Source organism: Bombina bombina, chromosome 10 (genome assembly GCF_027579735.1).
Source record: "Bombina bombina isolate aBomBom1 chromosome 10, aBomBom1.pri, whole genome shotgun sequence".
In the NCBI taxonomy this organism is placed as follows: domain Eukaryota; kingdom Metazoa; phylum Chordata; class Amphibia; order Anura; family Bombinatoridae; genus Bombina; species Bombina bombina.
Genome location: NC_069508.1, coordinates 50,155,131 through 50,182,725, shown reverse-complemented (window position 1 = coordinate 50,182,725; position 27,595 = coordinate 50,155,131). Strand labels below are relative to the sequence as shown.

Genomic DNA, 27,595 nt, shown 5'->3' with positions numbered 1-27,595 from the left:
TTTAAATAATAAGTGATGACATCACAATTCTGAGACTGCAACCTGTCTCACATGGATGATGTACACCGGTCTAGCCATAAAATGGCGTGCAGGAAATGAGCAGCATCACACACTATGCACCAGAGTCAGCAAGAGAGGTGAGTAAAATGGCTGCCAGCAGCACATGGCAAACAAAGCAGGGAAAAAACCCTGACAGTCTGCTCAGAAAATCCGCTTCCCAATTGTCCACTCCTGGGATGTGGATCGCAGAAAACAGCAGTTGTGGGTCTCTGCCCACTGAATAATTTGGATCACCTCTGCCATGGCCAAGGAACTCCGAGTTCCCCCCTGGTGGTTGATGTACGCCACCGAGGTTATGTTGTCCGACTGGAACCTGATAAACCGGGCTAAGTCTAACTGAGGCCAGGCCAGCAGAGCATTGAAGATCGCTCTCAGCTCTAGGATGTTTATGGGGAGAGCCGACTCCTCCCGAGTCCATAGGCCCTGAGCCTTCAATGAGCCCCAGACTGCTCCCCAACCCAGAAGGCTGACATCCATGGTCGCGATCACCCAGGAGGGTCTGCGGAAGCAAGTTCCCTGGGAGAGATGGTCCTGAGACAACCACCACGGAAGAGTCTATTGTCGCCTGATCCAGATCTATTCGCGGAGACAGATCCACATAGTCCCCATTCCATTGTCTGAGCATACATAACTGCAGAGTTCTGAGATGGAACCGAGCGAACAGGATGATGTCCATGGAAGTCACCATCAGACAAATTACCCCCATACATTGAGCCACTGACGGCCAAAGATAGGACTGAAGGGCAAGACAAGAGTCGAAAATCTTTGTCTTTCTGACCTCCGTCAGAAATATCTTCATTAACAGGGAGTCTATTATGGTCCCCAAGAACACAACCCTTGTAGCTAAAATCGGAGAACTTTTTCCCCAGATTCAACTTCCAACTGTGGGAGCGAAGAAAAGACAACAAGATTTCCGTATGAGCGTTTACTTGTTGAAAAGACGGCGCCTGAACCAGAATGTCATCCAGGTATAGCGCCATTGCAACGTCCCGACACCGAATCACTGCCAAAAGAGCCCCTAGAACCTTTAAAAAAATTATGTGGGCTGTGGCAAGGCCGAATGAAAGGGCCACAAACAAAGTTATTGTCCAAGAAGGCGAATATCAGAAACTTGTGATGATCCTTGTGAATTTGAACATGGAGGTACGCGTCCTTTAGGTCTATGGTTGTCATGAACTGACCCCTCTTGGACCAAGGGAAGAATGGAGCATATAGTCTCCATCTTGAAGGATGGTACGCTTCAGGTTTAAGATTGGCCTGAAAGTTCCCTCCTTTTTGGGAACTACGAACAGATTTGAGTAAAATCCCAGACCTTGTTCCTGAGGAGGAACAACGCTTTTAATCTGTCTTTGCAACGTGTTTCTCGACCATTCACGAGGTTGTTTAAAACAGATTAAAAGCATTTTTTTAAACCTTATTACTCTGGAAGTTGTCCCTCAATTTCAAACATTTTAAGCTTGTTTTGTGTACAATCAGTTATACCGCAACACACAGCTGCTTCCCACAGAGCTGTTCACATTGCATTACGGCAGTCATCACCATTGGAAATTCCCTGGAGCAGTTGACCAGCGGGTCGGGGAGCATCCAGATTCAGTGCACTAACCACTGTTGAGTGTTAGTCTGCCTGCTGGCACCGGTCAGAGCACGGTGCAACACCCTCTGGTAAGCCTTGTAATTTGACACCTTATCTCCATGTTGGCAACATACCACACTAAGAGGCGCCCTCTTTCTTCTTTTTTGACAATGTAAGAACGCCTCTCTTTATCTGGTCTACAGATCATCTGGAGAGGAGAAACCTGCCTCTGGGAGGGAAGGTTTTGAATTTTATCTTGTACCCCTGGGATACAATGTCCATCGCCCAGGGATCAGGAACATTTCTTATCATGGTTTGAGAAAAGAGAAAGTCTGTCCCCTACTAGATCCGCTCCCAGATCGAGGGCTGACACTTCATGCTGACTTGGAGTCAGCTGCAGGTTTTTTAGACTGCTTCCCCTTATTCCAAGACTGGCTAGGTTTCCAGGAAGACTTGACTTGATATTGCTTGGAGGAGGGAGAGGTGGGTTTACCTCTAAAGATACGAAAGAAACGAAAATTACTCTGACGTCCTTTCTGCTTATTCTTTTTATCTTGAGGAAGAAAGGAATCCTTCCCTCCTGTAATATCTGAGATAATTTCAGCCAAACCAGGCCCAAACAAGGTCTTACCCTTGTAGGGGATAGCCAAGTGTTTGGACTTAGATTAAATATCCGCAGATTAAGACGTTAACCATAAGGCTCTGCGAGCTAGGTCAACAAAACCAGAGATTTTTGCTCCAAATTTAATGACTTGTAAAGAAGCATCCATAATAAGGAATTGGCTAACTTAAGGGCCTTAATCCTGTCCTGGATCTCCTCAGGAGTAGTATCTGTCCGAATAGAATCGGACAACGCACTAAACCAGTAAGCTGCAGCACTGACGACAGTGGCAATACACAACGCAGGCTGCCATTGGAGACCCTGGTGGACGTACATTTTCTTTAATAATGCCTCCTGCTTCTTATCCATTGGATCCTTAAAAGAACAACTATCCTCTTTTGGAATAGTAGTCTTCTTAGCCAAAGTGGAAATCGCCCCTTCCGCCTTAGGAACCGTCTGTAAAGCTTCTTCCATCTTTGCAAAGTAATGTGAAAAATAAAAAAATAAACAGTTTTTAATGAAAATTAAATTGAGAGTACTGTGCCTTTAAATTAATCTTTAATGTAGGAAGTAAAGCCCGCAATAAACCCCAGGCAACCCAAACACCTCAGTAGCTTCACTGAGATGCCAAGCTGTCCTGCAGCCAGAAAAAGAGATTTACTAACAAAAGTCCATTTCAAACCAGTAACGACTTAGAAATTAATTTCACACACAGAGCAGCCGATAACTGCGTCACCAACTCAAGCCGACAGCGCAACTGAAAGAGTGCCTAACAGACTAACGTGCCTCCAACAAGGACCCTCCCCTATTAATCAGAAGCGGTCCCGACGGTCATAGTAGAAAGTAGGTAGAAAACATGGCAACAAATAAGTAAAAGTTCTGCCCGGATCTCAACCGGAGAAAAAAAAACACAGCTGAGCCACCAATTCAAAATAAAAAGTCTCTCCTCACTGTCTCCCAGTGCCTGCCAAACTGCCCATAAATTAACCCTTCCATTGCTGGTTAATGTAAAGTGCCCTGTTCAAGCAGCATTTAACTGCTGAAGTGCCAAAAAACAGAATTTATGCTTACCTGATAAATTACTTTCTCCAACGGTGTGTCCGGTCCACGGCGTCATCCTTACTTGTGGGAATATCTCTTCCCCAACAGGAAATGGCAAAGAGTCCCAGCAAAGCTGGCCATATAGTCCCTCCTAGGCTCCGCCCACCCCAGTCATTCGACCGACGGACAGGAGGAAAAATATAGGAGAAACCATATGGTACCGTGGTGACTGTAGTTAGAGAAAATAATTAATCAGACCTGATTAAAAAACCAGGGCGGGACGTGGACCGGACACACCGTTGGAGAAAGTAATTTATCAGGTAAGCATAAATTCTGTTTTCTCCAACATTGGTGTGTCCGGTCCACGGCGTCATCCTTACAGCTTTAGGACACGGATGAAGGGAGGGAGCAAATCAGGTTACCTAAACGGAAGGCACCACGGCTTACAAAACCTTTCTCCCAAAAATAGCCTCCGAAGAAGCAAAAGTATCAAATTTGTAAAATTTGGCAAAAGTGTGCAGTGAACACCAAGTCGCTGCCTTACATATCTGATCAACAGAAGCCTCGTTTTTGAAGGCCCATGTGGAAGCCACAGCCCTAGTGGAGTGAGCTGTGATTCTTTCAGGAGGCTGCCGTCCGGCAGTCTCGTAAGCCAATCGGATGATGCTTTTAAGCCAAAAGGAAAGAGGTAGAAGTCGCTTTTTGACCTCTCCTTTTACCAGAATAGACGACAAACAGAGAAGATGTTTGTCTGAAATCTTTTGTAGCTTCTAAATAGAATTTTAGAGCACGGACTACGTCCAAATTGTGTAACAAACGTTCCTTCTTTGAAACTGGATTCGGACACAAAGAAGGTACAACTATCTCCTGGTTAATATTTTTGTTAGAAACAACCTTTGGAAGAAAACCAGGCTTAGTACGCAAAACCACCTTATCTGCATGGAACACCAGATAGGGCGGAGAACACTGCAGAGCAGATAACTCTGAAACTCTTCTAGCAGAAGAAATTGCAACCAAAAACAAAACTTTCCAAGATAACAACTTAATATCTATGGAATGTAGAGGTTCAAACGAAACCCCTTGAAGAACTGAAAGAACTAGATTTAAACTCCAGGGAGGAGTCAAAGGTCTGCAAACAGGCTTGATCCTAACCAGAGCCTGAACAAATGCTTGAACATCTGGCATAGCTGCCAGTCGTTTGTGTAGTAAGACAGATAAAGCAGAAATCTGTCCCTTTAGAGAACTCGCAGATAATCCTTTATCCAAACCTTCTTGCAGAAAGGAAAGAATCTTAGGAATTTTTACCTTATTCCAAGGGAATCCCTTGGATTCACACCAGCAGATATATCTTTTCCATATTTTATGGTAAATCTTTCTAGTTACCGGTTTTCTGGCCTGAACCAGAGTATCAATCACCGAATCTGAAAATCCACGCTTTGATAGAATCAAGCGTTCAATCTCCAAGCCGTCAGCTGGAGGGAGACCAGATTTGGATGTTCGAATGGACCCTGAACAAGAAGGTCCTGTCTCAAAGGTAGCTTCCATGGTGGAACCGATGACATATTCACCAGGTCTGCATACCAAGTCCTGCGTGGCCACGCAGGAGCTATCAAGATCACCGAGACCCTCTCCTGTTTGATCCTGGCTACCAGCCTGGGAATGAGAGGAAACGGTGGGAACACATAAGCTAGGTTAAAGGTCCAAGGCGCTACTAGTGCATCCACTAGAGTCGCCTTGGGATCCCTGGATCTGGACCCGTAGCAAGGAACCTTGAAGTTCTGACGAGACGCCATCAGATCCATGTCTGAAATGCCCCATAATTGAGTCAACTGGGCAAAAATCTCCGGGTGGAGTTCCCACTCCCCCGGATGGAATGTCTGACGACTCAGATAATCCGCTTCCCAGTTTTCCACACCTGGGATGTGGATCGCAGATAGATGGCAGGAGTGATCCTCCGCCCATTGTATTATTTTGGTCACTTCTTTCATCGCTAGGGAACTCCTTGTTCCCCCCTGATGATTGATATACGCAACTATCGTCATGTTGTCTGATTGGAATCTTATGAATCTGGCCTTTGCAAGCTGAGACCAAGCCCTGAGAGCATTGAATATCGCTCTTAGTTCCAGAATGTTTATCGGGAGAAGAGACTCTTCCCGAGACCATAGTCCCTGAGCTTTCAGGGCGTCGGTCGTGACAATGACCCACTCTGGTCTGCGGAAGCTCATTCCCTGGGATAGATGGTCCAGGGTCAGCCACCAACGGAGTGAATCTCTGGTCTTCTGATCTACTTGGATCACTGGAGACAAGTCTGTATAGTCCCCATTCCACTGTTTGAGCATGCACAGTTGTAATGGTCTTAGATGAATTCGTGCAAAAGGAACTATGTCCATTGCTGCAACCATCAACCCTACTACTTCCATGCACTGAGCTATGGAAGGATGTGGAACAGAGTGAAGAACTTGACAAGCGCTTAGAAGTTTTGACTTTCTGACATCTGTCAGAAAAATCCTCATTTCTAAGGAATCTATTATTGTTCCCAAGAAGGGAACTCTTGTTGACGGAGACAGAACTTTTTTCTATGTTCACCTTCCATCCGTGAGATCTGAGAAAGGCCAGAACGATGTCTGTATGAGCCTTTGCTTTTGAAAGGGACGACGCTTGTATTAGAATGTCGTCCAAGTGCGGTACTACTGCAATGCCCCTCGATCTTAGAACCGCTAGAAGGGACCCGAGTACCTTTGTGAAAATCCTTGGAGCAGTGGCTAATCCGAATGGGAGGGCCACAAACTGGTAATGTCTGTCCAGAAAGGCGAACCTTAGGAACTGATGATGTTCTTTGTGGATAGGAATATGTAGGTACGCATTCTTTAGATCCACGGTAGTCATAAATTGACCTTCCTGGATAGTGGGCAGAATCGTTCGAATGGTTTCCATTTTGAACGATGGTACCCTGAGAAATTTGTTTAGGATCTTTAAATCCAGAATTGGTCTGAAGGTTCCCTCTTTTTTGGGAACTACAAACAGATTTGAGTAAAATCCCATTCCTTGTTCCGTCATTGGAACAGGGTGTATCACTCCCATCTTTAACAGGTCTTCTACACAATGTAAGAACGCCTGTCTCTTTATTTGGTTTAAGGATAAGTGAGACATGTGGAACCTTCCCCTTGGGGGTAGTTCCCTGAATTCCAGAAGATAACCCTGAGAAACTATTTCTAGTGCCCAGGGATCCTGAACATCTCTTGCCCAAGCCTGAGCAAAGAGAGAGAGTCTGCCCCCTACTAGATCCGGTCCCGGATCGGGGGCTACTCCTTCATGCTGTTTTGTTAGCAGCAGCAGGCTTCTTGGCCTGCTTTTACCTTGTTCCACATGACCACTTTGATGGAAAGGATTGCAAGCTGCACTATAGATGGATGACTAAAACAACAATTTATTAGTTACAATTTAAAAATATTAGCACACGTCATAGTGATTTCACCCTTGTTCCAGCCTTGCATAGGTTTCCAGGCTGGTTTGGGCTGTGAGGCATTACCCTCTTGCTTAGAGGATGCAGAACTAGAGGCCGGTCCGTTCCTGAAATTGCGAAAGGAACGAAAATTAGACTTATTCTTGGCCTTGAAAGGCCTATCTTGTGGAAGGGCGTGGCCCTTTCCCCCAGTGATGTCTGAGATAATCTCTTTCAATTCTGGTCCAAATAGAGTTTTACCTTTGAAAGGGATGTTAAACAATTTTATCTTGGATGATACATCCGCTGACCAAGACTTCAGCCAAAGCGCTCTGCGCGCCACAATTGCAAACCCTGAATTTTTCGCCGCTAATCTAGCTAATTGCAAAGTGGCATCTAGAATAAAAGAGTTAGCCAACTTAAGTGCGTGAACTCTGTCCATAACCTCCTCATATGGAGTCTCTCTACTGAGCGACTTTTCTAGTTCCTCGAACCAGAACCACGCTGCTGTAGTGACAGGAACAATGCACGAAATGGGTTGTAGAAGGTAACCTTGCTGTACAAAAATCTTTTTAAGCAAACCTTCCAATTTTTTATCCATAGGATCTTTGAAAGCACAACTATCCTCGATAGGAATAGTAGTTCGCTTATTTAGAGTAGAAACTGCCCCCTCGACCTTAGGAACTGTCTGCCATAAGTCCTTTCTTGGGTCGACCATAGGAAATAATTTCTTAAATATAGGGGGGGGAACAAAAGGTATGCCGGGCTTCTCCCACTCCTTATTCACTATGTCCGCCACCCGCTTGGGTATAGGAAAAGCGTCGGGGTGCACCAGAACCTCTAGAAACTTGTCCATTTTGCATAATTTCTCTGGAATGACCAAGTTGTCACAATCATCCAGACTAGATAACACCTCCTTAAGCAGTGCGCGGAGATGTTCTAATTTAAATTTAAATGTCACAACATCAGGTTCAGCTTGTTGAGAAATTTTTCCTGAATCTGAAATTTCCCCATCTGACAAAACCTCCCTCATGGCCACTTCAGATTGGTGTGAGGGTATGACAGAACAATTATCATCAGCGCCCTCCTGCTCTTCAGTGTTTAAAACAGAGCAATCGCGCTTTCTCTGATATGCAGGCATTTTGGATAAAATATTTGCTATGGAGTTATCCATTACAGCCGTCAATTGTTGCATGGTAATAAGCATTGGCGCGCTAGATGTACTAGGGGCCTCCTGCGTGGGCAAAACTGGTGTAGACACAGTAGGAGATGATGTAGTATCATGTCTACTCCCCTCATCTGAGGAATCATCTTGGGCAATTTCATTATCTGTGGCAGTACTGTCCTTACTTTGTTTGGACGCTATGGCACAATTATCACACAATTTTGAATGGGGAGACACATTGGCTTTCATACATATAGAACATAGCTTATCCGAAGGCACAGACATGTTAAACAGGCTTGAACTTGTCAATAAAGCACAAAAACCGTTTTAAAACAAAACCGTTACTGTCTCTTTAAATTTTAAACAGAGCACACTTTATTACTGAATATGTGAAAAAGTATGAAGAAATCGTTCAAAATTTACCAAATTTTCACCACAGTGTCTTAAAGCATTAAAAGTATTGCATACCAATTTTCAGAGCTTTAACCCTTAATATAACAGAACCGGAGCCGTTTACAAATTTAACCCCTATACAGTCCCAGCTACAGCCTTTGCTGTGACCTAACCAAGCCCAGAGGGGAATACGATACCAAATGACGCCTTCTAGAAACTTTTCCAAGCACTTTCAGGTCCTCACACATGCATCTGCATGTCTTGCTCTCAAAAACAACTGCGCAGTAATGGCGCGAAAATGAGGCTCAGCCTACAACTGGGAAGGCCCTCCCTGACTGGAAAAGGTGTCTAACATAGTGCCTGACGTTAAAAAACGTTCCCCAAGTTTATAAGTGTGAATTATCAGCATAAACATGTATAAAATGTCCAAATAAAGCAATCGATTTAGACCATAAAAGTGTCTACCAGTTTTATAGCCCATATTAAGCCCTTTATTCTGTTTGAAACTAAGAAAATGGCTTACCGGTCCCCATGAGGGGAAATGACAGCCTTCCAGCATTACACAGTCTTGTTAGAAATATGGCTAGTCATACCTTAAGCAGAAAAGTCTGCTAACTGTTTCCCCCAACTGAAGTTACTTCATCTCAACAGTCCTATGTGGAAACAGCAATCGATTTTAGTTACTGTCTGCTAAAATCATCTTCCTCTCACAAGCAGAAATCTTCATCCTTTTCTGTTTCAGAGTAAATAGTACATACCAGCACTATTTTAAAATAACAAACTCTTGATAGTAGAATAAAAAAACTACATTTAAACACCACATACTCTTAACCATCTCCGTGGAGATGTTGCCTGTGCAACGGCAAAGAGAATGACTGGGGTGGGCGGAGCCTAGGAGGGACTATATGGCCAGCTTTGCTGGGACTCTTTGCCATTTCCTGTTGGGGAAGAGATATTCCCACAAGTAAGGATGACGCCGTGGACCGGACACACCAATGTTGGAGAAATGTTCTGCTTGTTCTTTTCCAAATTAAAATATAAATGGCACTTACCTGAAAAACAGTCTGTCCGGCAGCAGGACAGCTCACCTGGTTTGAGAGGATGTCATACCTTCACATGAACCTGTGGAAAAGGAAAGAATCTGAGTAAACCTATTCAGGCTTTCTGATTAGGGCTGCAACAACCTTGGGAAAACTCAGTGAGGATTGTACCTCACAAGTTCCCAATAGTTCAAAAGCCACCACTGCCCTACTGAAGAGACTGACGTGGACTAAGGCTAGACCCCAGGAAAGATCAGAGTAAACCAACTCTGATAAGAAGTTTTAAGTAAACCAACTCTGATAAGAAGATATTGTATATATATATTTTTAGATATCTTATATATTTTTTAGCACTTGGTCCATCATAGACTATTGCAATAGTGTCATTTTTTATGTGAAGAGGATCCGGATCCATATCATTATTTTATTGTAATATTTTATTGTGACACAGTATTGTTAAGAATAAACTCATTCTCTTACCCATACTTAATTGTTTTATATATAATTTATATTTCATTGCATACTATAATCGTTTAATTTTAGATCACTATTTGATATAACAAATACCCGCATTTGAATTTACTAGCTATTAGGTATCACCCTCTATTAAAGGAACACTAAACTCAATTTTTTTCTTTCATGATTTAGGTAGCGAATACAATTTTAAACAATATTCCAATTTACTTTGATTATCTAATTTGTTTCATTCTTTAGATATTCTTTGTTGAATAGCAATGCACATGGATGAGCCAATCATACGAGGCATCTATGTGCAGCCACCAATCAGCAGCTACCGATCCTATCTAGATATGCTTTTCAGCAAAGTATATAAAAAGAATGAAGCACATTAGATAATAGAAGTAAATTAGAAAGTTGTTAAAAATTGCATACTCTTTCTAAATCATGTAAGAAAATGTTTGGGTTTCATGCCCCTTTAATTTATATATCATAGTAAATACCCTATTGCTTCTTTTAGCGCTGCTCCCCTTCTTTGCTTTATGTTTCTCCATTAACCTTTTTTGGGAGGGAGTCCTAGCAATATTAGGGATATAGTGTGAGGCAGTATTCATCTTTTCTTTTTACTCTCCCTATCTTAGGAAGGAAATAAAATTTTGGCTTGCAAAACTTCAAGAGGCAGTCTTACTAGAAAAGCTAGATTTTAATACACTTTTGTAAATATAATACTATCTTGAAATATTAAAAAAACATAATTTATGCTTACCTGATAAATTCCTTTCTTCTGTAGTGTGATCAGTCCACGGGTCATCATTACTTCTGGGATATTACTCCTCCCCAACAGGAAGTGCAAGAGGATTCACCCAGCAGAGCTGCATATAGCTCCTCCCCTCTACGTCACTCCCAGTCATTCGACCAAGGACCAACGAGAAAGGAAAAGCCAAGGGTGAAGTGGTGACTGGAGTATAAATTAAAAAATATTTACCTGCCTTAAAAACAGGGCGGGCCGTGGACTGATCACACTACAGAAGAAAGGAATTTATCAGGTAAGCATAAATTATGTTTTCTTCTGTTAAGTGTGATCAGTCCACGGGTCATCATTACTTCTGGGATACCAATACCAAAGCAAAAGTACACGGATGACGGGAGGGATAGGCAGGCTCTTTATACAGAAGGAACCACTGCCTGAAGAACCTTTCTCCCAAAAATAGCCTCCGATGAAGCAAAAGTGTCAAATTTGTAAAATTTGGAAAAAGTATGAAGCGAAGACCAAGTTGCAGCCTTGCAAATCTGTTCAACAGAGGCCTCATTCTTGAAGGCCCAAGTGGAAGCCACAGCTCTAGTAGAATGAGCTGTAATTCTTTCAGGAGGCTGCTGTCCAGCAGTCTCATAAGCTAAACGAATTATGCTACGAAGCCAAAAAGAAAGAGAGGTAGCGGAAGCTTTTTGACCTCTCCTCTGCCCAGAGTAAATGACAAACAGAGAAGACGTTTGTCGAAATTCCTTAGTTGCCTGTAAGTAAAATTTTAGAGCACGGACTACATCCAGGTTGTGCAGTAGACGTTCCTTCTTTGAAGAAGGATTTGGGCATAAAGAAGGAACAACAATCTCTTGATTGATATTCCTGTTAGTAACTACCTTAGGTAAGAACCCAGGTTTAGTACGCAGGACTACCTTATCCGAATGAAAAATCAAATAAGGAGAATCACAATGTAAGGCTGATAATTCAGAGACTCTTCGAGCCGAGGAAATAGCCATTAAAAATAGAACTTTCCAAGATAACAACTTTATATCAATGGAATGAAGGGGTTCAAACGGAACGCCCTGTAAAACATTAAGAACAAGGTTTAAACTCCATGGTGGAGCAACAGTTTTAAACACAGGCTTAATTCTGGCCAAAGCCTGACAAAAAGCCTGGACGTCAGGAACTTCTGACAGACGTTTGTGTAACAGAATGGACAGAGCTGAGATCTGTCCCTTTAATGAACTAGCAGATAAACCCTTTTCTAAACCTTCTTGTAGAAAAGACAATATCCTAGGAATCCTAACCTTACTCCAAGAGTAACCTTTGGATTCACACCAATATAGGTATTTACGCCATATCCTATGGTAAATCTTTCTGGTAACAGGTTTCCTAGCCTGTATTAAGGTATCAATAACTGACTCAGAAAATCCACGTCTTGATAAAATCAAGCGTTCAATTTCCAAGCAGTCAGCTTCAGAGAAGTTAGATTTTGATGTTTGAAGGGACCCTGTATCAGAAGGTCCTGTTTCAGAGGTAGAGACCAAGGTGGACAGGATGACATGTCCACCAGGTCTGCATACCAAGTCCTGCGTGGCCACGCAGGTGCTATTAGAATCACTGATGCTCTCTCTTGTTTGATTCTGGCAATCAATCGAGGAAGCAACGGGAAGGGTGGAAACACGTAAGCCATCCTGAAGTCCCAAGGTGCTGTCAGAGCATCTATCAGGACTGCTCCTGGATCCCTGGATCTGGACCCGTAACGAGGAAGCTTGGCGTTCTGTCGAGACGCCATGAGATCTATCTCTGGTTTGCCCCAACGTCGAAGTATTTGGGCAAAGACCTCCGGATGAAGTTCCCACTCCCCCGGATGAAAAGTCTGACGACTTAAGAAATCCGCCTCCCAGTTCTCCACTCCCGGGATGTGGATTGCTGACAGGTGGCAAGAGTGAGACTCTGCCCAACAAATTATCTTTGATACTTCCATCATAGCTAGGGAGCTTCTTGTCCCTCCCTGATGGTTGATGTAAGCTACAGTCGTGATGTTGTCCGACTGAAACCTGATGAACCCCCGAGTTGTCAACTGGGGCCAAGCCAAGAGGGCATTGAGAACTGCTCTCAATTCCAGAATGTTTATTGGCAGGAGACTCTCCTCCTGACTCCATTGTCCCTGAGCCTTCAGAGAATTCCAGACGGCACCCCAACCTAGAAGGCTGGCGTCTGTTGTTACAATTGTCCAGTCTGGTCTGCTGAATGGCATCCCCCTGGACAGATGTGGCCGAGAAAGCCACCATAGAAGAGAATTTCTGGTCTCTTGATCCAGATTCAGAGAAGGGGATAAGTCTGAGTAATCCCCATTCCACTGACTTAGCATGCACAGTTGCAGTGGTCTGAGGTGTAAGCGTGCAAAGGGTACTATGTCCATTGCCGCTACCATTAAGCCGATTACCTCCATGCATTGAGCCACTGACGGGTGTTGAATGGAATGAAGGGTGCGGCAAGCACTTTGAAGTCTTGTTAGCCTGTCCTCTGTCAGGTAAATCTTCATTTCTACAGAATCTATAAGAGTCCCCAGGAAGGGAACTCTTGTGAGTGGAACGAGTGAACTTTTCTTTTCGTTCACCTTCCATCCATGTGACCTTAGAAATGCCAGCACTAACTCTGTATGAGACTTGGCAGTTTGAAAGCTTGAAGCTTGTATCAGAATGTCATCTAGGTATGGAGCTACAGAGATTCCCCGCGGTCTTAGTACCGCCAGAAGAGCACCCAGAACCTTTGTGAAGATTCTTGGAGCTGTAGCCAATCCGAATGGAAGAGCCACAAACTGGTAATGCCTGTCTAGGAAGGCAAACCTTAGGTACCGATAATGATCTTTGTGAATCGGTATGTGAAGGTAAGCATCTTTTAAATCTACAGTGGTCATGTATTGACCCTCTTGGATCATAGGTAAAATTGTCCGAATAGTCTCCATCTTGAACGATGGAACTCTTAGGAATTTGTTTAGGATCTTTAAGTCCAGGATTGGTCTGAAAGTTCCCTCTTTTTTGGGAACCACAAACAGATTTGAGTAAAACCCCTGTCCCTGTTCCGATCGTGGAACTGGATGGATTACTCCCATTAACAAGAGCTCTTGTACGCAGCGTAGAAACGCCTCTTTCTTTGTCTGGATTGTTGACAATCTTGACAGATGAAATCTCTCTCTTGGAGGAGAGTATTTGAAGTCCAGAAGGTATCCCTGAGATATTATCTCTAGCGCCCAGGGATCCTGAACATCTCTTGCCCAAGCCTGGGCGAAGAGAGAAAGTCTGCCCCCCACTAGATCCGATCCCGGATCGGGGGCCCTCAATTCATGCTGTTTTAGGGGCAGCAGCAGGTTTCCTAGTCTGCTTGCCCTTGTTCCAGGACTGGTTAGGTTTCCAGCCTTGTCTGTAGCGAGCAACAGCTCCTTCCTGTTTTGGTGCAGAGGAAGTTGATGCTGCTCCTGCTTTGAAATTACGAAAGGAAGTAACATCAGCTGACCAGGATTTTAGCCACAGCGCCCTGCGTGCCTGAATGGCGAATCCTGAATTCTTCGCCGTAAGTTTAGTAAGATGTACTACGGCCTCCGAAATGAATGAATTAGCTAGTTTAAGGACTCTAAGCCTGTCCGTAATGTCGTCCAGAGTAGCTGAACCAATGTTCTCTTCCAGAGACTCAATCCAGAATGCTGCTGCAGCCGTGATCGGCGCAATGCATGCAAGGGGTTGCAATATAAAACCTTGTTGAACAAACATTTTCTTAAGGTAACCCTCTAACTTTTTATCCATTAGATCTGAAAAAGCACAGCTATCCTCCACCGGGATAGTGGTACGCTTAGCTAAGGTAGAAACTGCTCCCTCCACCTTAGGGACCGTTTGCCATAAGTCCCTTGTGGTGGCGTCTATTGGAAACATTTTTCTAAATATCGGAGGGGGTGAGAACGGCACACCGGGTCTATCCCACTCCTTAGTAACAATTTCAGTAAGTCTCTTAGGTATAGGAAAAACCTCAGTACTCGTCGGTACCGCAAAATATTTATCCAACCTACACATTTTCTCTGGTATTGCAACTGTGTTACAATCATTCAGAGCCGCTAACACCTCCCCTAGTAATACACGGAGGTTTTCCAGTTTAAATTTAAAATTTGAAATATCTGAATCCAGTCTGTTTGGATCAGAACCGTCACCCACAGAATGAAGTTCTCCGTCCTCATGTTCTGCCACCTGTGACGCAGTGTCTGACATGGCCCTAATATTATCAGCGCACTCTGTTCTCACCCCAGAGTGATCACGCTTACCTCTTAGTTCTGGTAATTTAGCCAAAACCTCAGTCATAACAGTAGCCATATCCTGTAATGTGATTTGTAATGGCCGCCCAGATGTACTCGGCGCTACCATATCACGCACCTCCCTCTGAGCGGGAGATGTAGGTACTGACACGTGAGGCGAGTTAGTCGGCATAACTCTCCCCTCGTTGTTTGGTGAAATTTGTTCAATTTGTACAGATTGACTTTTATTTAAAGTAGCATCAATACAGTTAGTACATAAATTTCTATTTGGCTCCACTTTGGCATTGCAACAAATGACACAGGTATCATCCTCTGAATCAGACATGTTTAACACACTAGCAAATAAACTTGCAACTTGGAAATACAATTCAATTAGAATAATATTAAAACGTACTGTGCCTTTAAGAAGCACAGAAGATCTATGACAGTTGAAAATTAATAAATTGAAACAGTTATAGCCTCAATCCTTGTAAACAACACAACTTTAGCAAAGGTTTAATCCCATTAGCAAAGATAACAAATTCTGAAAGCAGGAAACAAATTACAGAATAAACGTTTTTTATCTCAGTCAAACTATAATTCTCACAGCTCTGCTGAGAGAAATTACCTCCCTCAAAATAAGTTTTGAAGACCCCTGAGCTCTGTAGAGATGAACCGGATCATGCAGGGAATACAATGAGTTGCTGACTGAAATATTTGATGCATAGTAAAAGCGCCAAAAAACGGCCCCTCCCCCTCACACACAGCAGTGAGGGAGAACAGAAAACTGTCAGAAAAACAGATTAAGCAACTGCCAAGTGGAAAAATAGTGCCCAAACATTTATTCACACAGTACCTCAGCAAATGAAAACGATTTTACATTCCAGCAAAAACGTTAAACATAATCTCTAGTTATTAAACAGCTTTATCTATTTCTTACAGTGTAATTCTAGTGAAGTACCATTCCCCAGAATACTGAAGTGTAAAGTATACATACATGACATTATATCGGTATGGCAGGATTTTCTCATCAATTCCATTGTCAGAAAATAAAAACTGCTACATACCTCTATGCAGATTCATCTGCCCGCTGTCCCCTGATCTGAAGTTTACCTCACTCCTCAGATGGCCGAGAACAGCAATATGATCTTAACTACTCCGGCTAAAATCATAGCAAAACTCTGGTAGATTCTTCTTCAAACTCTGCCAGAGAGGTAATAACACACTCCGGTGCTATTTTAAAATAACAAACTTTTGATTGAAGATATAAAACTAAGTATAATCACCATAGTCCTCTCACACATCCTATCTAGTCGTTGGGTGCAAGAGAATGACTGGGAGTGACGTAGAGGGGAGGAGCTATATGCAGCTCTGCTGGGTGAATCCTCTTGCACTTCCTGTTGGGGAGGAGTAATATCCCAGAAGTAATGATGACCCGTGGACTGATCACACTTAACAGAAGAAATATTAATGTTAACAACAAGCGAGTAAATTAACCCCACAGATACAATATATACAAAGAAAGTAGAGAAGTGGACTAGAGTTCCAGCAGAAGTATGAATATTAGCAGAATACACATTTCTTAAGCAGGCCCGAGACAAGATTAACATGTTTTCTTCACTAAAGTGAAAGTTCAGGCACACAATGGGAGGGGGGGGGGGGCTACTTACGGAATATTGGACAAATGAAGAGTAGCTGAGGGTGGGAAAATATTCTGAAAATTTTTGGAGCCAGGTTTCTTGAAACGATGTAAAGGTGAGCTTCCAAAATCTTTTGTGAGCCCTTGATCATCTAAGCCTTCTCGAGGAAGCTGAACTGTTTGATGTTTGGACAAAGTAACACGAATAATCTTTCCGTACATTTTCTGTCCATTAAGATGGCTCATTGCTTAAACAAAAATAAAATCATAATTAAATATTGGCTGAATCACAAGCTGAAATTTAAGGATGAAAAGCTGGCATTAGGTTGCATTTCTAGCAATAAAAATGCATATTTTTAAGTGTGTTACACAATTAGGGAAATAAACATAACAGTTTCCAAACAGCAGTGTTTCTTTAGTTTCTTTACTGTCTAAATTATATATGTTCCTAATTATAGTCAGCAGGGGAGATAGACAAGAGGTAACAGGTTTTAACATGGCTAGCCCGCTACTTTATAAATACTAAAAGGTTTACACTTATAATTTTCATATTTAAACAAATGTAATTGTAAACAAAATACATCAACATATTATTCTAAGACTAATCTTTGCTTTGAATACATCATGTCCCGCATGTATTTCCGGTTTTATTTCCCTTAAGTGTTTTCACTATCTTCACAATCTAGAGATTCGAGCCATTGCTGGACATTAACATGATTTTAAAGACATCACAGCTAAAGTTTAAAGGGACGCTCAAGCCAAATTAAGCTTTTATAATTTAGATAGAGCAGGCAATTTTAAACAACTCTCCAATTTACTTACATTAACAAAATGTGCAGTCTTTTTAGATTTACACTTTGAGTCACCAGCTCCTACTAAGTATGTGCAAGAATTCACAGAATATACGTATATGCATGTGCTGATGGCTGTCACATGATACAGTGGGAGTGGAAAGACAAAACTTTGAAATTTGTCAGAAAAAAAATCTGCTACTCATTTTCAAGTTAACACAAAGTGCTATTGCATTGTCTTTTTATCATGCATTTGTGATTATGCAAATCTACTGTATTTACTGGTCATTTAAATTAAGGTTGTTCAACATAAACACAATTTTTAAAGGGCCATGATACCCAAATGTTTAAACACTTGAAAGTGATGCAGTATAGCTGTAAAAAGCTGACTAGAAAATATCACCTGAACATCTCTATGTAAAAAAAGAAAGATATTTTACCTCAAAAGTTCCTCACTAGCCACATCCCATTGTAAAGTATTTCTAAGCAGCATATCAGTATGTCTGTCCCGGGACAGCCGAAGGGATGAGCCTTGTGCACTCTCATGTTATTTCCCTATTCAGTGTAAGGAAGTTTACAATTTTCTGAATTAAAGAATTTTAGGACAGCCTAATATTAGGAGTCAATAATATATAAGTATCCAAAGTAAACCACTAGTTTCTAGCGCCCTCTACATATTGTGTTGTGTCTAGAGTTTCTTTTCGACTACTTAGGAAGGAGGTAGTTATAGTGGAGTAGCAAGTGGATAGTATAGCGCTTCATTTCAATACCTGTGTTTTTAAGGAAGTTTACAATGAAAACTCATGAGAGTTAAGTCAAATCTCATGAGATCACAGTAAGAGTTCATGACCTCAGCACTGCTGATGCTGATTGGCTGCTGTTCATTTCTTCATTATTATTTTTTACCTGCAGCTGGGCTGCAGCGGAGTATAACTTTTTACACAGAACTTACTCTGCTGAGCTGAGGAAATTATGAGGTAAAATATCTTCCTTTTTTACATAGGAAATGTTCAGGTGATATTTTCCTGTCAGCTTTTTACAGTTACACTGCATCAGTTTCAAGTGATTTAGCATAGGAGTATTATGTCCCTTTAAGTGCTTATAATTTTGGACTGAATGAGCAGATTTCTTTGAAAAATTGTGGGCATCCTCAGTAAATAGAAAAGCTGAAAATTTGAAATACTAACAACTTTTCAGGGTAAAGAGAAATGGACATGACTAAACAAACCTACAGCAGAAATCACTGTATTAATCTTTTTGACCTTTGACATTCATATTTTACTGTCCCGTAGAGTTTTTATTCTTCTTTTTGTTTGGTGAAAATCAAGCCATGGCTCCTGAAATAAAGGTTTTAGTTGCCTAGTATATTATATATATATATATATATATATATATATATATATATATATATATATATATATATATATATATATATATATATATATATATATATATATATATATATATATATATACACACACACACATATATATATCATTAAAATTATGGTGGAGATAAAATTTTGAGATTAAAATAATCCATGTCTCAAAAGTAAATCAATAAAACATTTTTGCATAGGAAATTAGCACATCTAGGCAAGTATCCCCACTTGCTTTCCCCCAATAAAACTCCATATACATTGTTACCAATGCACAAGAGGATTCTGCTTAAGATATGCAAATTAGATATGCAAAATCTCAACATTTTTGCTTCAAATAATGTTAACACAGCGATCCCTTATTAGGGTTAATGCAGCAAATAGAAATCACAGATACAAATAGTGATTTCTGTTTGCTGCATTAACCCTATTAAGGGAGAGATTTTGCATATCTTACCCAGAATCTTTTTGTGCATTAGTTACAATGTATATGAAGTTTTATTGGTGAAAAGCAAGCGGGGATACTTGCCTACATGTGTTAATTTCCTATGCAACACACACACACACACACATATATATATATATATATATATAATTAATTTCATTTTGGAAGTTTTAGATACATGATCCCCAAATTCTCTCTGTTTTGTGTTAAAAAAAAAAAAAGTTTCAAAAAGTATTATTGTGCTTTAATTTAAGAAAAAATAAATATTCCTTTTCTAAATAAACTAACTTTTAAATATGAGAGCTGTCACTATCAGTCCGTTTCACTTTCAATGGCTGTGTACTAATGTCCCTTTAAAGTGATATGAAACAAAATTATTTTTTGATTCAGAGCATACAATTTTAAAACAATGTTTCCAATTTACTTTTTTTATCACATTTGTTTTTCCCCATAGTATTCAGAGATACCTCGGTAGGTAAAAGTGCTGCCATCTAGTGCTCTAGCAAATGGATAACATTCTTGAAAAACTGCTGCCATATAGTGCTCCTGAGCTTACATCCATGCTTTTCAACAAGAGATAGCAAAAGAACAAAGCAAACTAGATAATATTCATGTCCCTTTAAGTACAGAGCTTTCATGCTTTTCGTTTTTGACTAAGAACTTTAACTCTGGTATTAAAGGGATAGGAAACCCCCAAAAAATGTTTCTCTCTCTTTTAAGACTATTTTATAAATATTTGCAATTAACACTTATTACACATTTTGTTTCCTTTCCTTGTAATTTCTGATTTAAATCTATAATTTTGCAAAACCCATAATTATACTTATGTTGGCCCTATACCGATGCTCTACCTAGGTAGAAAGATGATGGTGGCCCACATGCACATTAGAAGTGCCTACTGACTTACACATGCGCATATGCAGTCCCTCTCTCCTGCTGAGCGTCACTATGCCGGCGCCGCAAGGAAGTATACAAATGCCGGCATAATCATCAGCGCTTTAATGACGTATGCCCCATCTGTGCACACGATCTATAGTCAAAAATAGCTGTGTGTTTATGCCAGTACTGCGCATGTGATAACCTTGCATGACAAGTGTGTAAGCGATGTGGAGAATCATAGAATGATTTAAATATTATATCTAATGGGCGCAGCTGCCTTGTTGTTGGATGGCGCAAAGTAGCTTAGTTGAGAAACTCATCCTTTTGTGGACGCTCGTTACTGCTAATTTTAAGATCATTTAAAAGCTAAAAAAAAAAAAAAAAAAAACAGGTATGTTGAATCTTCATTTAAAAAAAAAAAATTGATTAATTATGTAATATTAATTTGAAAGAAGGGATTTATTTATGTACAAATGGACGACAATTTCTAACCCTTTAATGTTTTTTGATAAACATTTTAAAATATAATGCAGACTGATTGATATTCTGTCATCCGGAGTAACATGCACTGGGGACAAAGAAACCAATTATTATGGTGGGGGTGAGGTTAGGCAACATCACACAATCCATAACAAGGCATTTACCAATGGACAGATTTAGTTTTTAAAGACGTGTCCCTCCAGTTTTGGTTAAGGCACGGAATCCTCTAACATCAGATCTGTCTCTGTAATGTGACTGAACCAACTGTCAGAGGTTTGAGCAACACTGTGGAAAAGAATTGCTGTGGCATTCATAAGCAAAGACTAACCCTGGACAACAGTACCAGGAACTCATGCAAGCCAGGAAACAACCAGCACAATGAGATGTCGGTCCTGTCACAATTTCACAGTTAATTATTCCAGCTTTGCTTCTTGAGCTGAGAATTCTACATGTTGGGCAATTTGGATTGTACTGCATGTGCAGCTACATATGCACTCCCAGCAAGATCAGTAGTGTGCCATGTAACTGAAATCAAACCATCTGCTCTTGGCATGCTGAGAATGGTCTTGTATGCAGTATGACACTTTGCTATTAAAGACAAAAGCAACCACACTGCACATGAAAAGCAGCAGGAAGTATTACAGAACACCAGGGCACACAAAGTCAGGTACCAAGCCTATTTTAAGGAGTCATGGGCAGCCAGGCAAATGGGTTTTCAGAGCCCTGTCTTGGAATTAAAATGTATTGCCTGAAATTTAAGGAACATAAAAACCCAAAATTTTTATTTCATAATTCAAATATAGCATACATTTTGAAACAACTTTATTACTTATATTATTAAAATTGCTTCATTATCTTGGTATACTTTGTAGAAAGAGCAATGCTTGCTGAACACATTGGCAAGCCATAAACCAGAAGCATATGTGCAGGCACCAATCAGCAGCTAGATCTCAGCTCTTGAACTTTTCAACAAAGAATATAAAAGAGAACTAAGCAAATTTGATAATAGAAGTAAATTGGAAAGGGAATCATAAAGAAAATAGTTTGGGTTTTATGTCCCTTTAATAGTACTCCAAGGCCCCAAAGACAATTTTTTGTATTCCCTTACAGCCTCCTGCACTACCAGAGCACATTCCCATAATGCTGGTGACATCACACGTAACGTCACCGGCTCCCATTAAAGGGATAGTCAAGTCAAAATGAAACTTTCATGATTCAGATAGGGCATGCAATTTTAGACCAATTTCCAATTTACTTTTATCAAATTTTCTTTATTCTCTTGCTATTCTTTGTTAAAAGCTAAATCTAGGTAGGCTCATAAACGGATTTCTAAGCCGTTGAAGGCCATCTCAGTGCATTTTGACAGTTTTTCACAATTAGTGTTAGTTCATGAGTGTCATATAGATAACATTGTGCTCACTCCCATCAAGTTATTTATGAGTCAGCACTGATTGTCTAAAATTTAAGTCTGTCAAAAGAACTGAGAGAAGGGGGAAGTGTGCAGAGGCTTAGATACAAGGTAATTGCAAAGGTAAAAAGTGTATTAATATAACAGTTATGCAAAACTGTGGAATGGGTAATAAAGGGATTATCAATCTTTTAAAACAATATAACTTTATAAGTAGACTGCACCTTTAACGGTCTGTATTAGTGTGTGATTGGCTGGTATTCCCCATATGATCTTGGGAGACATTGAAAGATTAAGGCACTTCAACGGGATAAAAGAAAACTACTTGGTAGACTTTGACCAAGTAAAGCACTGATTAGTCGAAACGTTAAAAAGTAGCTGTGACTGGCTAGTATTTAATGGCCCTGCTATACTATAGCTTTATTCTCACCAAAACTGTAAATAGCCTTTTATAAAAAAAAATAATCTTGCAACCATGCGGGAGGACGTTACATGAAATAAAGCAGTGCCTAGAGGCACTTCCTTACTGCTTCTGTTGCAGATATCATGGCTAGCATGCAACATAAGAGTTGCAACCCCTCATTTGAAAGAGATAAATAAAAAAAATGTATAGCATGATTCAAGTGTACTATAATTCAAGTACTTTGCCCTTAAAGTTCTTACATTTTATTTAGTCTTACAGGTAGCCACCAAGGCAGAAAATATTCTGTGATCTGAGATTTCATTGTAGAAAATGCAGCATGTCCACACAAAGAACAGGTCACATGTAGGCACTGTTCGCTCTGCTCCACATTAGGCCGTTCTCTTCAAACAGAGTTGTGCTCTGGCTGCACTATGCAAGGTTTCCTTAGTGCTGCCAGAGCAAAGCGCTGTTTGAAGAAAACTATCAAATACAGAGCAGCGCTGCAAAAAGTAGCAGCGCATCGATGACTGGATCTTAAGGATTTTTTAATCCTGCTCCCTAGCCTTTCCAGATCTGCAAAGCTGTGGCTAAATGTAAGATCTTGTGAGCAATGCACTTTTTTTTTTTTTTTTTACATTTTTTCTGCATTATGTGATGTTTAGCCAAAAACAAAAGGAAACAAATTTATTCAAGAGACATTTTAAAAGCTAAACAAAAATTAAATTTTTACTCTACAGGTAACTTGCAATGCAACTTTCAACTGTTGCACTATATTATAAAAATTGCTTTATTCTCCAATTAACACATTGCGTTTGAACCAGTGCTTTAGTGCAACTGCCCAATTTAAAATTTAATTTAAAAAAATTACCTGCAGAAAAATTCTCCACTAAAGAAAATCTCATCACAGAAAGTGAAAAAATGTTCTGCCTCTAGGCAGGTAGGAAACCCTTTATCCAAACTGCTTGGGATTGAAAAAGGTTTGTATTTCAAAATAAATTGGATTTTGGAATATTTGCATTTTTAAAAATGGGACAGTTTGGAGAAGGGACGGAACCAAGTGTAAACAACAATACCTTATATCATTTAGGCAATATATACAGGTCATAATACAGATAATGCATGCAACCTAAAGGAGATTTATATAATATTTAATACTTTTGTATACATAGTAGCATCAGAAAGATAGTAAAGTATTGTAATCAGAAAGGTAAGTAATAGATGTTTAAAATTTTTTATATATATATATATATATATATATATATATATATATATATATATATATATATATATATATATATATATATATATATATATATATATATATATACACACACACACATATATATACACACATATACATACATACACACACACACACACATACATATACATTACATATATAACACAATTTATGCTTACCTGATAAATTTATTTATTTCCAGGCATGGAGAGTCCACAAAACATTCTAATTACTAGTGGGATACCCACTCCTGGTCAGCAGGAGGCGGCGAAGAGCACCCCAGCAGAGCTGTTAAGTATCACTTCCCTTACCCATAACCCCCAGTCAGTCGTTCGGCCGAAGGGAAACGGAAATAGATGATAACAAAAGGGTATAGAGGTGCCTGAGGACTAGACAAAGAAACTGCCGTCATAATTTCAATAAGGGCGAGTCGTGGACTCTTCGTGCCCGGAAAGAAAAATTTATCAGGTAAGCATAAATTTAGTTTTCTTTCCTATGGCATGGAGAGCCCACAAAACATTCTAATTACTAGTGGGAACCAATACCCAAGCTACAGGACACAGAATAAATAGAGAGGAGGTACAAGAGAGGCGGACCTAAACTGAAGGCACCACCGCTTGAAGAACCTTTCTCCCAAAAGAAACCTCAGCTGAGGCAAAAGTATAAAATTTGTAGAATTTGGAAAAAGTATGAATAGAGGACCAAGTGGCCGCCTTACAGATTTGCTCCACAGAAGCTTCATTTTTGAAAGCCCATGAAGATGAAACAGCTCTAATGGAATGAGCTGTAATTCTCTCAGGAGGCTGCTGTCCAGCTTTCTCATAAGCTAAACGGATAACACAACCAGAGAGAAAGAGTGGAAGAAGTGGCCTTCTGACCCCTACGCTTACCAGAGAAACAATAAACAGGGCAGAAGTCTGCCAAAAATCTTAAGTTGCTTGATGGTAATATTTAAGAGCACGCACAACATCCAAGTTATGCAAAAGACGTTCCTTCTGGGAAGAAGGGTTACGACAAAAAGAAGGAACAACAATTTCCTGATTAATATTGCGATCCGACACTACCTTAGGGAGAAACCCCAGCTTAGTACGAAGGACCGCCTTATCAGCATGAAAAATAAGGTAAGGGGAATCACACTGCAGAGCCGAAAGTTCGGAAACTCTGTGAGCAGAAGAAACAGCAAGAAGAAACAAAACCTTCAAAAGATAATAATTTAATACTAACAGAATGCATCGGCTCAAACAGAGCCTGCTGCAAAACTCTAAGAGCAAGGTTAAGACTCCAAGGAGGAGCAACAGATTTAAAACAAAGGCCTGATTCTGACCAAGGCCTGAACAGAAATCTGACCCTTCAAAGTACTGACTGACAAACCCATCTCCATGCCCTCCTGAAGAAAAGCCAAAATTCGAGGAACCCTTACTTTGTTCCAAGAAAAAACATTTGAATCACGCCAATGAAGGTATTTACACCATACCCTATGGTAAATTCTGCGAGTAACCGGTTTACGAGCCTGAAGCATAGTATCTATGACTTTCTCAGAGAAGCCACATCTAAACAAACTTAGACGTTCAATCTCCAAGCAGTCAGCTTCAGAGAAACCAGATTTGGATGAAGAAAGGGACCCTGAAGTAGAAGGTCCTTCCTGAAAGGTAACCTCCACGGCAGAAGAGATGACATCGTCACCAGATCCTGCGAGGCCATGCAGGAGCTATTAGAATCACAGAAGCTCTCTCCTGTTTGATGCAAACAATTACTCAGGGAAGCAATGCAAAACGGAGGAAACAGGTATGCTAGATTGAAGCTCTAAGGAACAGCTAGAACATTTACCAGAACGGCTTGACCTTGAACCGTACTTTGGAAGCTTGGAATTTTGACGAGACGTCATCAGATCCAACTCTGGAACCCCCCACCTGACAGTTGTTATTGTGAAAACCTCTAGGTGGAGAGCCCACTCTCCGGGATGAAAAGTCTGCCTGCTTAGAAAATCAACCTCCCAGTTGTTCACCCCTGGAATGTGGATGGCAGAAAGATGGCAATTGTGAGACTCCGCCCACTGGAGAATGCGAGACACCTCCTTAATTGCCATGGAACTCCGAGTTCCTCCCTGGTGATTGATGTAGGCCACCAAGGTGATGTTGTCCGACTGAAATCTGATAAATCGGACCAAAGCTAGTTGAGGCCAAGCTATTAAAGCATAGAAAATTGCTCTCAACTCCAAGATGTTTATTGGTAGAGACGACTCCTCTGGAGTCCACAGACCCTGTGTCTTCAAGAAACCCCAAACTGCTCCCCAGCCTAACAGGCTGGCTTCCGTGGTCACAATCACCCAGGAAGGCATCAGGAAGCATGTGCCCCGAGACAGATGGTCCTGTGAAACCCAACGAGGGTGAGACTCTTGTTGCGGAATCCAAATTTATCTTCTGTGAGAGATCTGAGTGGTCCCGTTCCATTGACTGAGCATGCATAGCTGCAGAGGTCTCAGATGAAACCGAGCAAAAGGAATGATGTCCATGGAGGCAACCATTAGTCCAATCCCCTCCATACATTGAGCCAAAGATGGACGAATAGCAGACTGGAGACACAGGCAAGAAACATGAAGCTTGTATTTTCTGACGTCCGTCAGAAAAATCTTCATGGACAGGGAATTTATGATTGTTTCCAAGAAACAAACCCTTGTATCTGGAACAAGGGAACTCTTTCACAGATTCACTTTCCACCCGTGGGAACGTAGAATAGACAACATCTCGGTATGAGATCATGCTAGATGAAAAGATGGCGCTTGAACTAGAATGTCGTCTAGATAAGGCGCCACAGCAATACCCTGGAACCTCAACACTGCCAGAAGAGCCCCCAGAACTTTTGTAAAATTTCTGGGAGCTGTAGCAAGGCCAAAAGGAAGGGCAACAAACTGGAAATGTATGTCCTGGAAGGCAAACATTAGATACTGGTAATGATCCCTGTAAATAGGAACATAAAGATAAGCGTCCTTCAGATCTATCATGAACTGACCATTTTGGAACAAAGGAAGAATAGAACGGATGGTCTCCATCTTGAAGGACGGAACCCTGAGGAATTGATAGAGACACTTTAGGTCCAGAATGGGACGAAGTTCCCTCCTTCTTGGGAACTACAAATAGATTTTAATAGACTACGAGACCCTGTTCCTCCAGAGGAACTGGAACAATCACTCCCAGAGATGATAGGTCCTTTACGCAGTTTAAGAAGGCCTCTCTCTATCTAGTTTGCAGATAACCTTGACAGATAGAACCTGCCCCTTGGAGGACAAGATTTGAATTCTATTCTGTAACAATGGGATACTATATCTATGGCCCAAGGATCTGGAACAACACGTATCCAAGCCTGCTGAAAAAAAGAAAGCCTGCCCCCCACTTGATCCACTATAGGATCAGCCCCTTCATGTTGATTTAGAATCAATGGAAGGCTTCTTTGCTTGCTTCCCCCTATACCAAGGCTGACAGGACCTCTAAGAAGACTTGGATTGATCCGATTTGGAAGAGGAAGACTTCTGTCCCTTAAAATTACAAAAGGAAAAATTAGAATTCTAGTGACCCTTAGGTCTATTCTTTTTATCCTGAGGTAGGAAAGAACCCTTTCCACCTGTAATGTCAGAAATAATTTCTGCCAGACCTGGTCCAAACAAGGTTTTACCCTTATAAGGCAGAGATAAAAGCTTGGACTTGGATGTAATATCTGCAGACCACAATTTTAACCAGAGAGCTCTGCGAGCTAAAACAGAAAACTCAGAAATCTTAGCACCCAACCTACGAACTTGCATGTTGGCATCACAAATAAAGGTATTGGCTAGCTTGAGAGCCTTGATCCCGTCTTGGATCTCCTCTATAGTAGTCTCTTCTAGAATAAGATTAGATAAATCATTGCACCAATAAGATGCTGCCCCCGCAACTGTAGCAATACTAGCAACAGGTTGCCACTGTCATCCCCAATGAATGTACATCTTCTTTAAAAAAGCCTCAAGCTTCTTATCCTTGAAAGAACAACTATCTTCAAAAGGAATAGTAGTTCTCTTAGCCAGCGTAGAGATAGCTCCCTCTACCTTGGGCACCGTGCGCCACAAATAGAGTCAGCAACAGGAAACATCTTTTTTTAAAAACA

The 27,595-nt window shown here is 40.9% G+C and overlaps 1 protein-coding gene across 1 annotated transcript in view; it reads right to left on the bottom strand.

Annotated features, from left to right (window-relative positions):
• PTBP2 (polypyrimidine tract binding protein 2) overlaps window positions 1–27,595 on the bottom strand; it is a 142,774-nt gene that overhangs the window by 27,173 nt on the left and 88,006 nt on the right. The window contains exon 12 of the mRNA XM_053694058.1: window positions 16,469–16,685. Within this exon, the coding sequence (XP_053550033.1) occupies window positions 16,469–16,685 (217 nt within the window). The remainder of the gene's footprint in view (window positions 1–16,468; window positions 16,686–27,595) is intronic.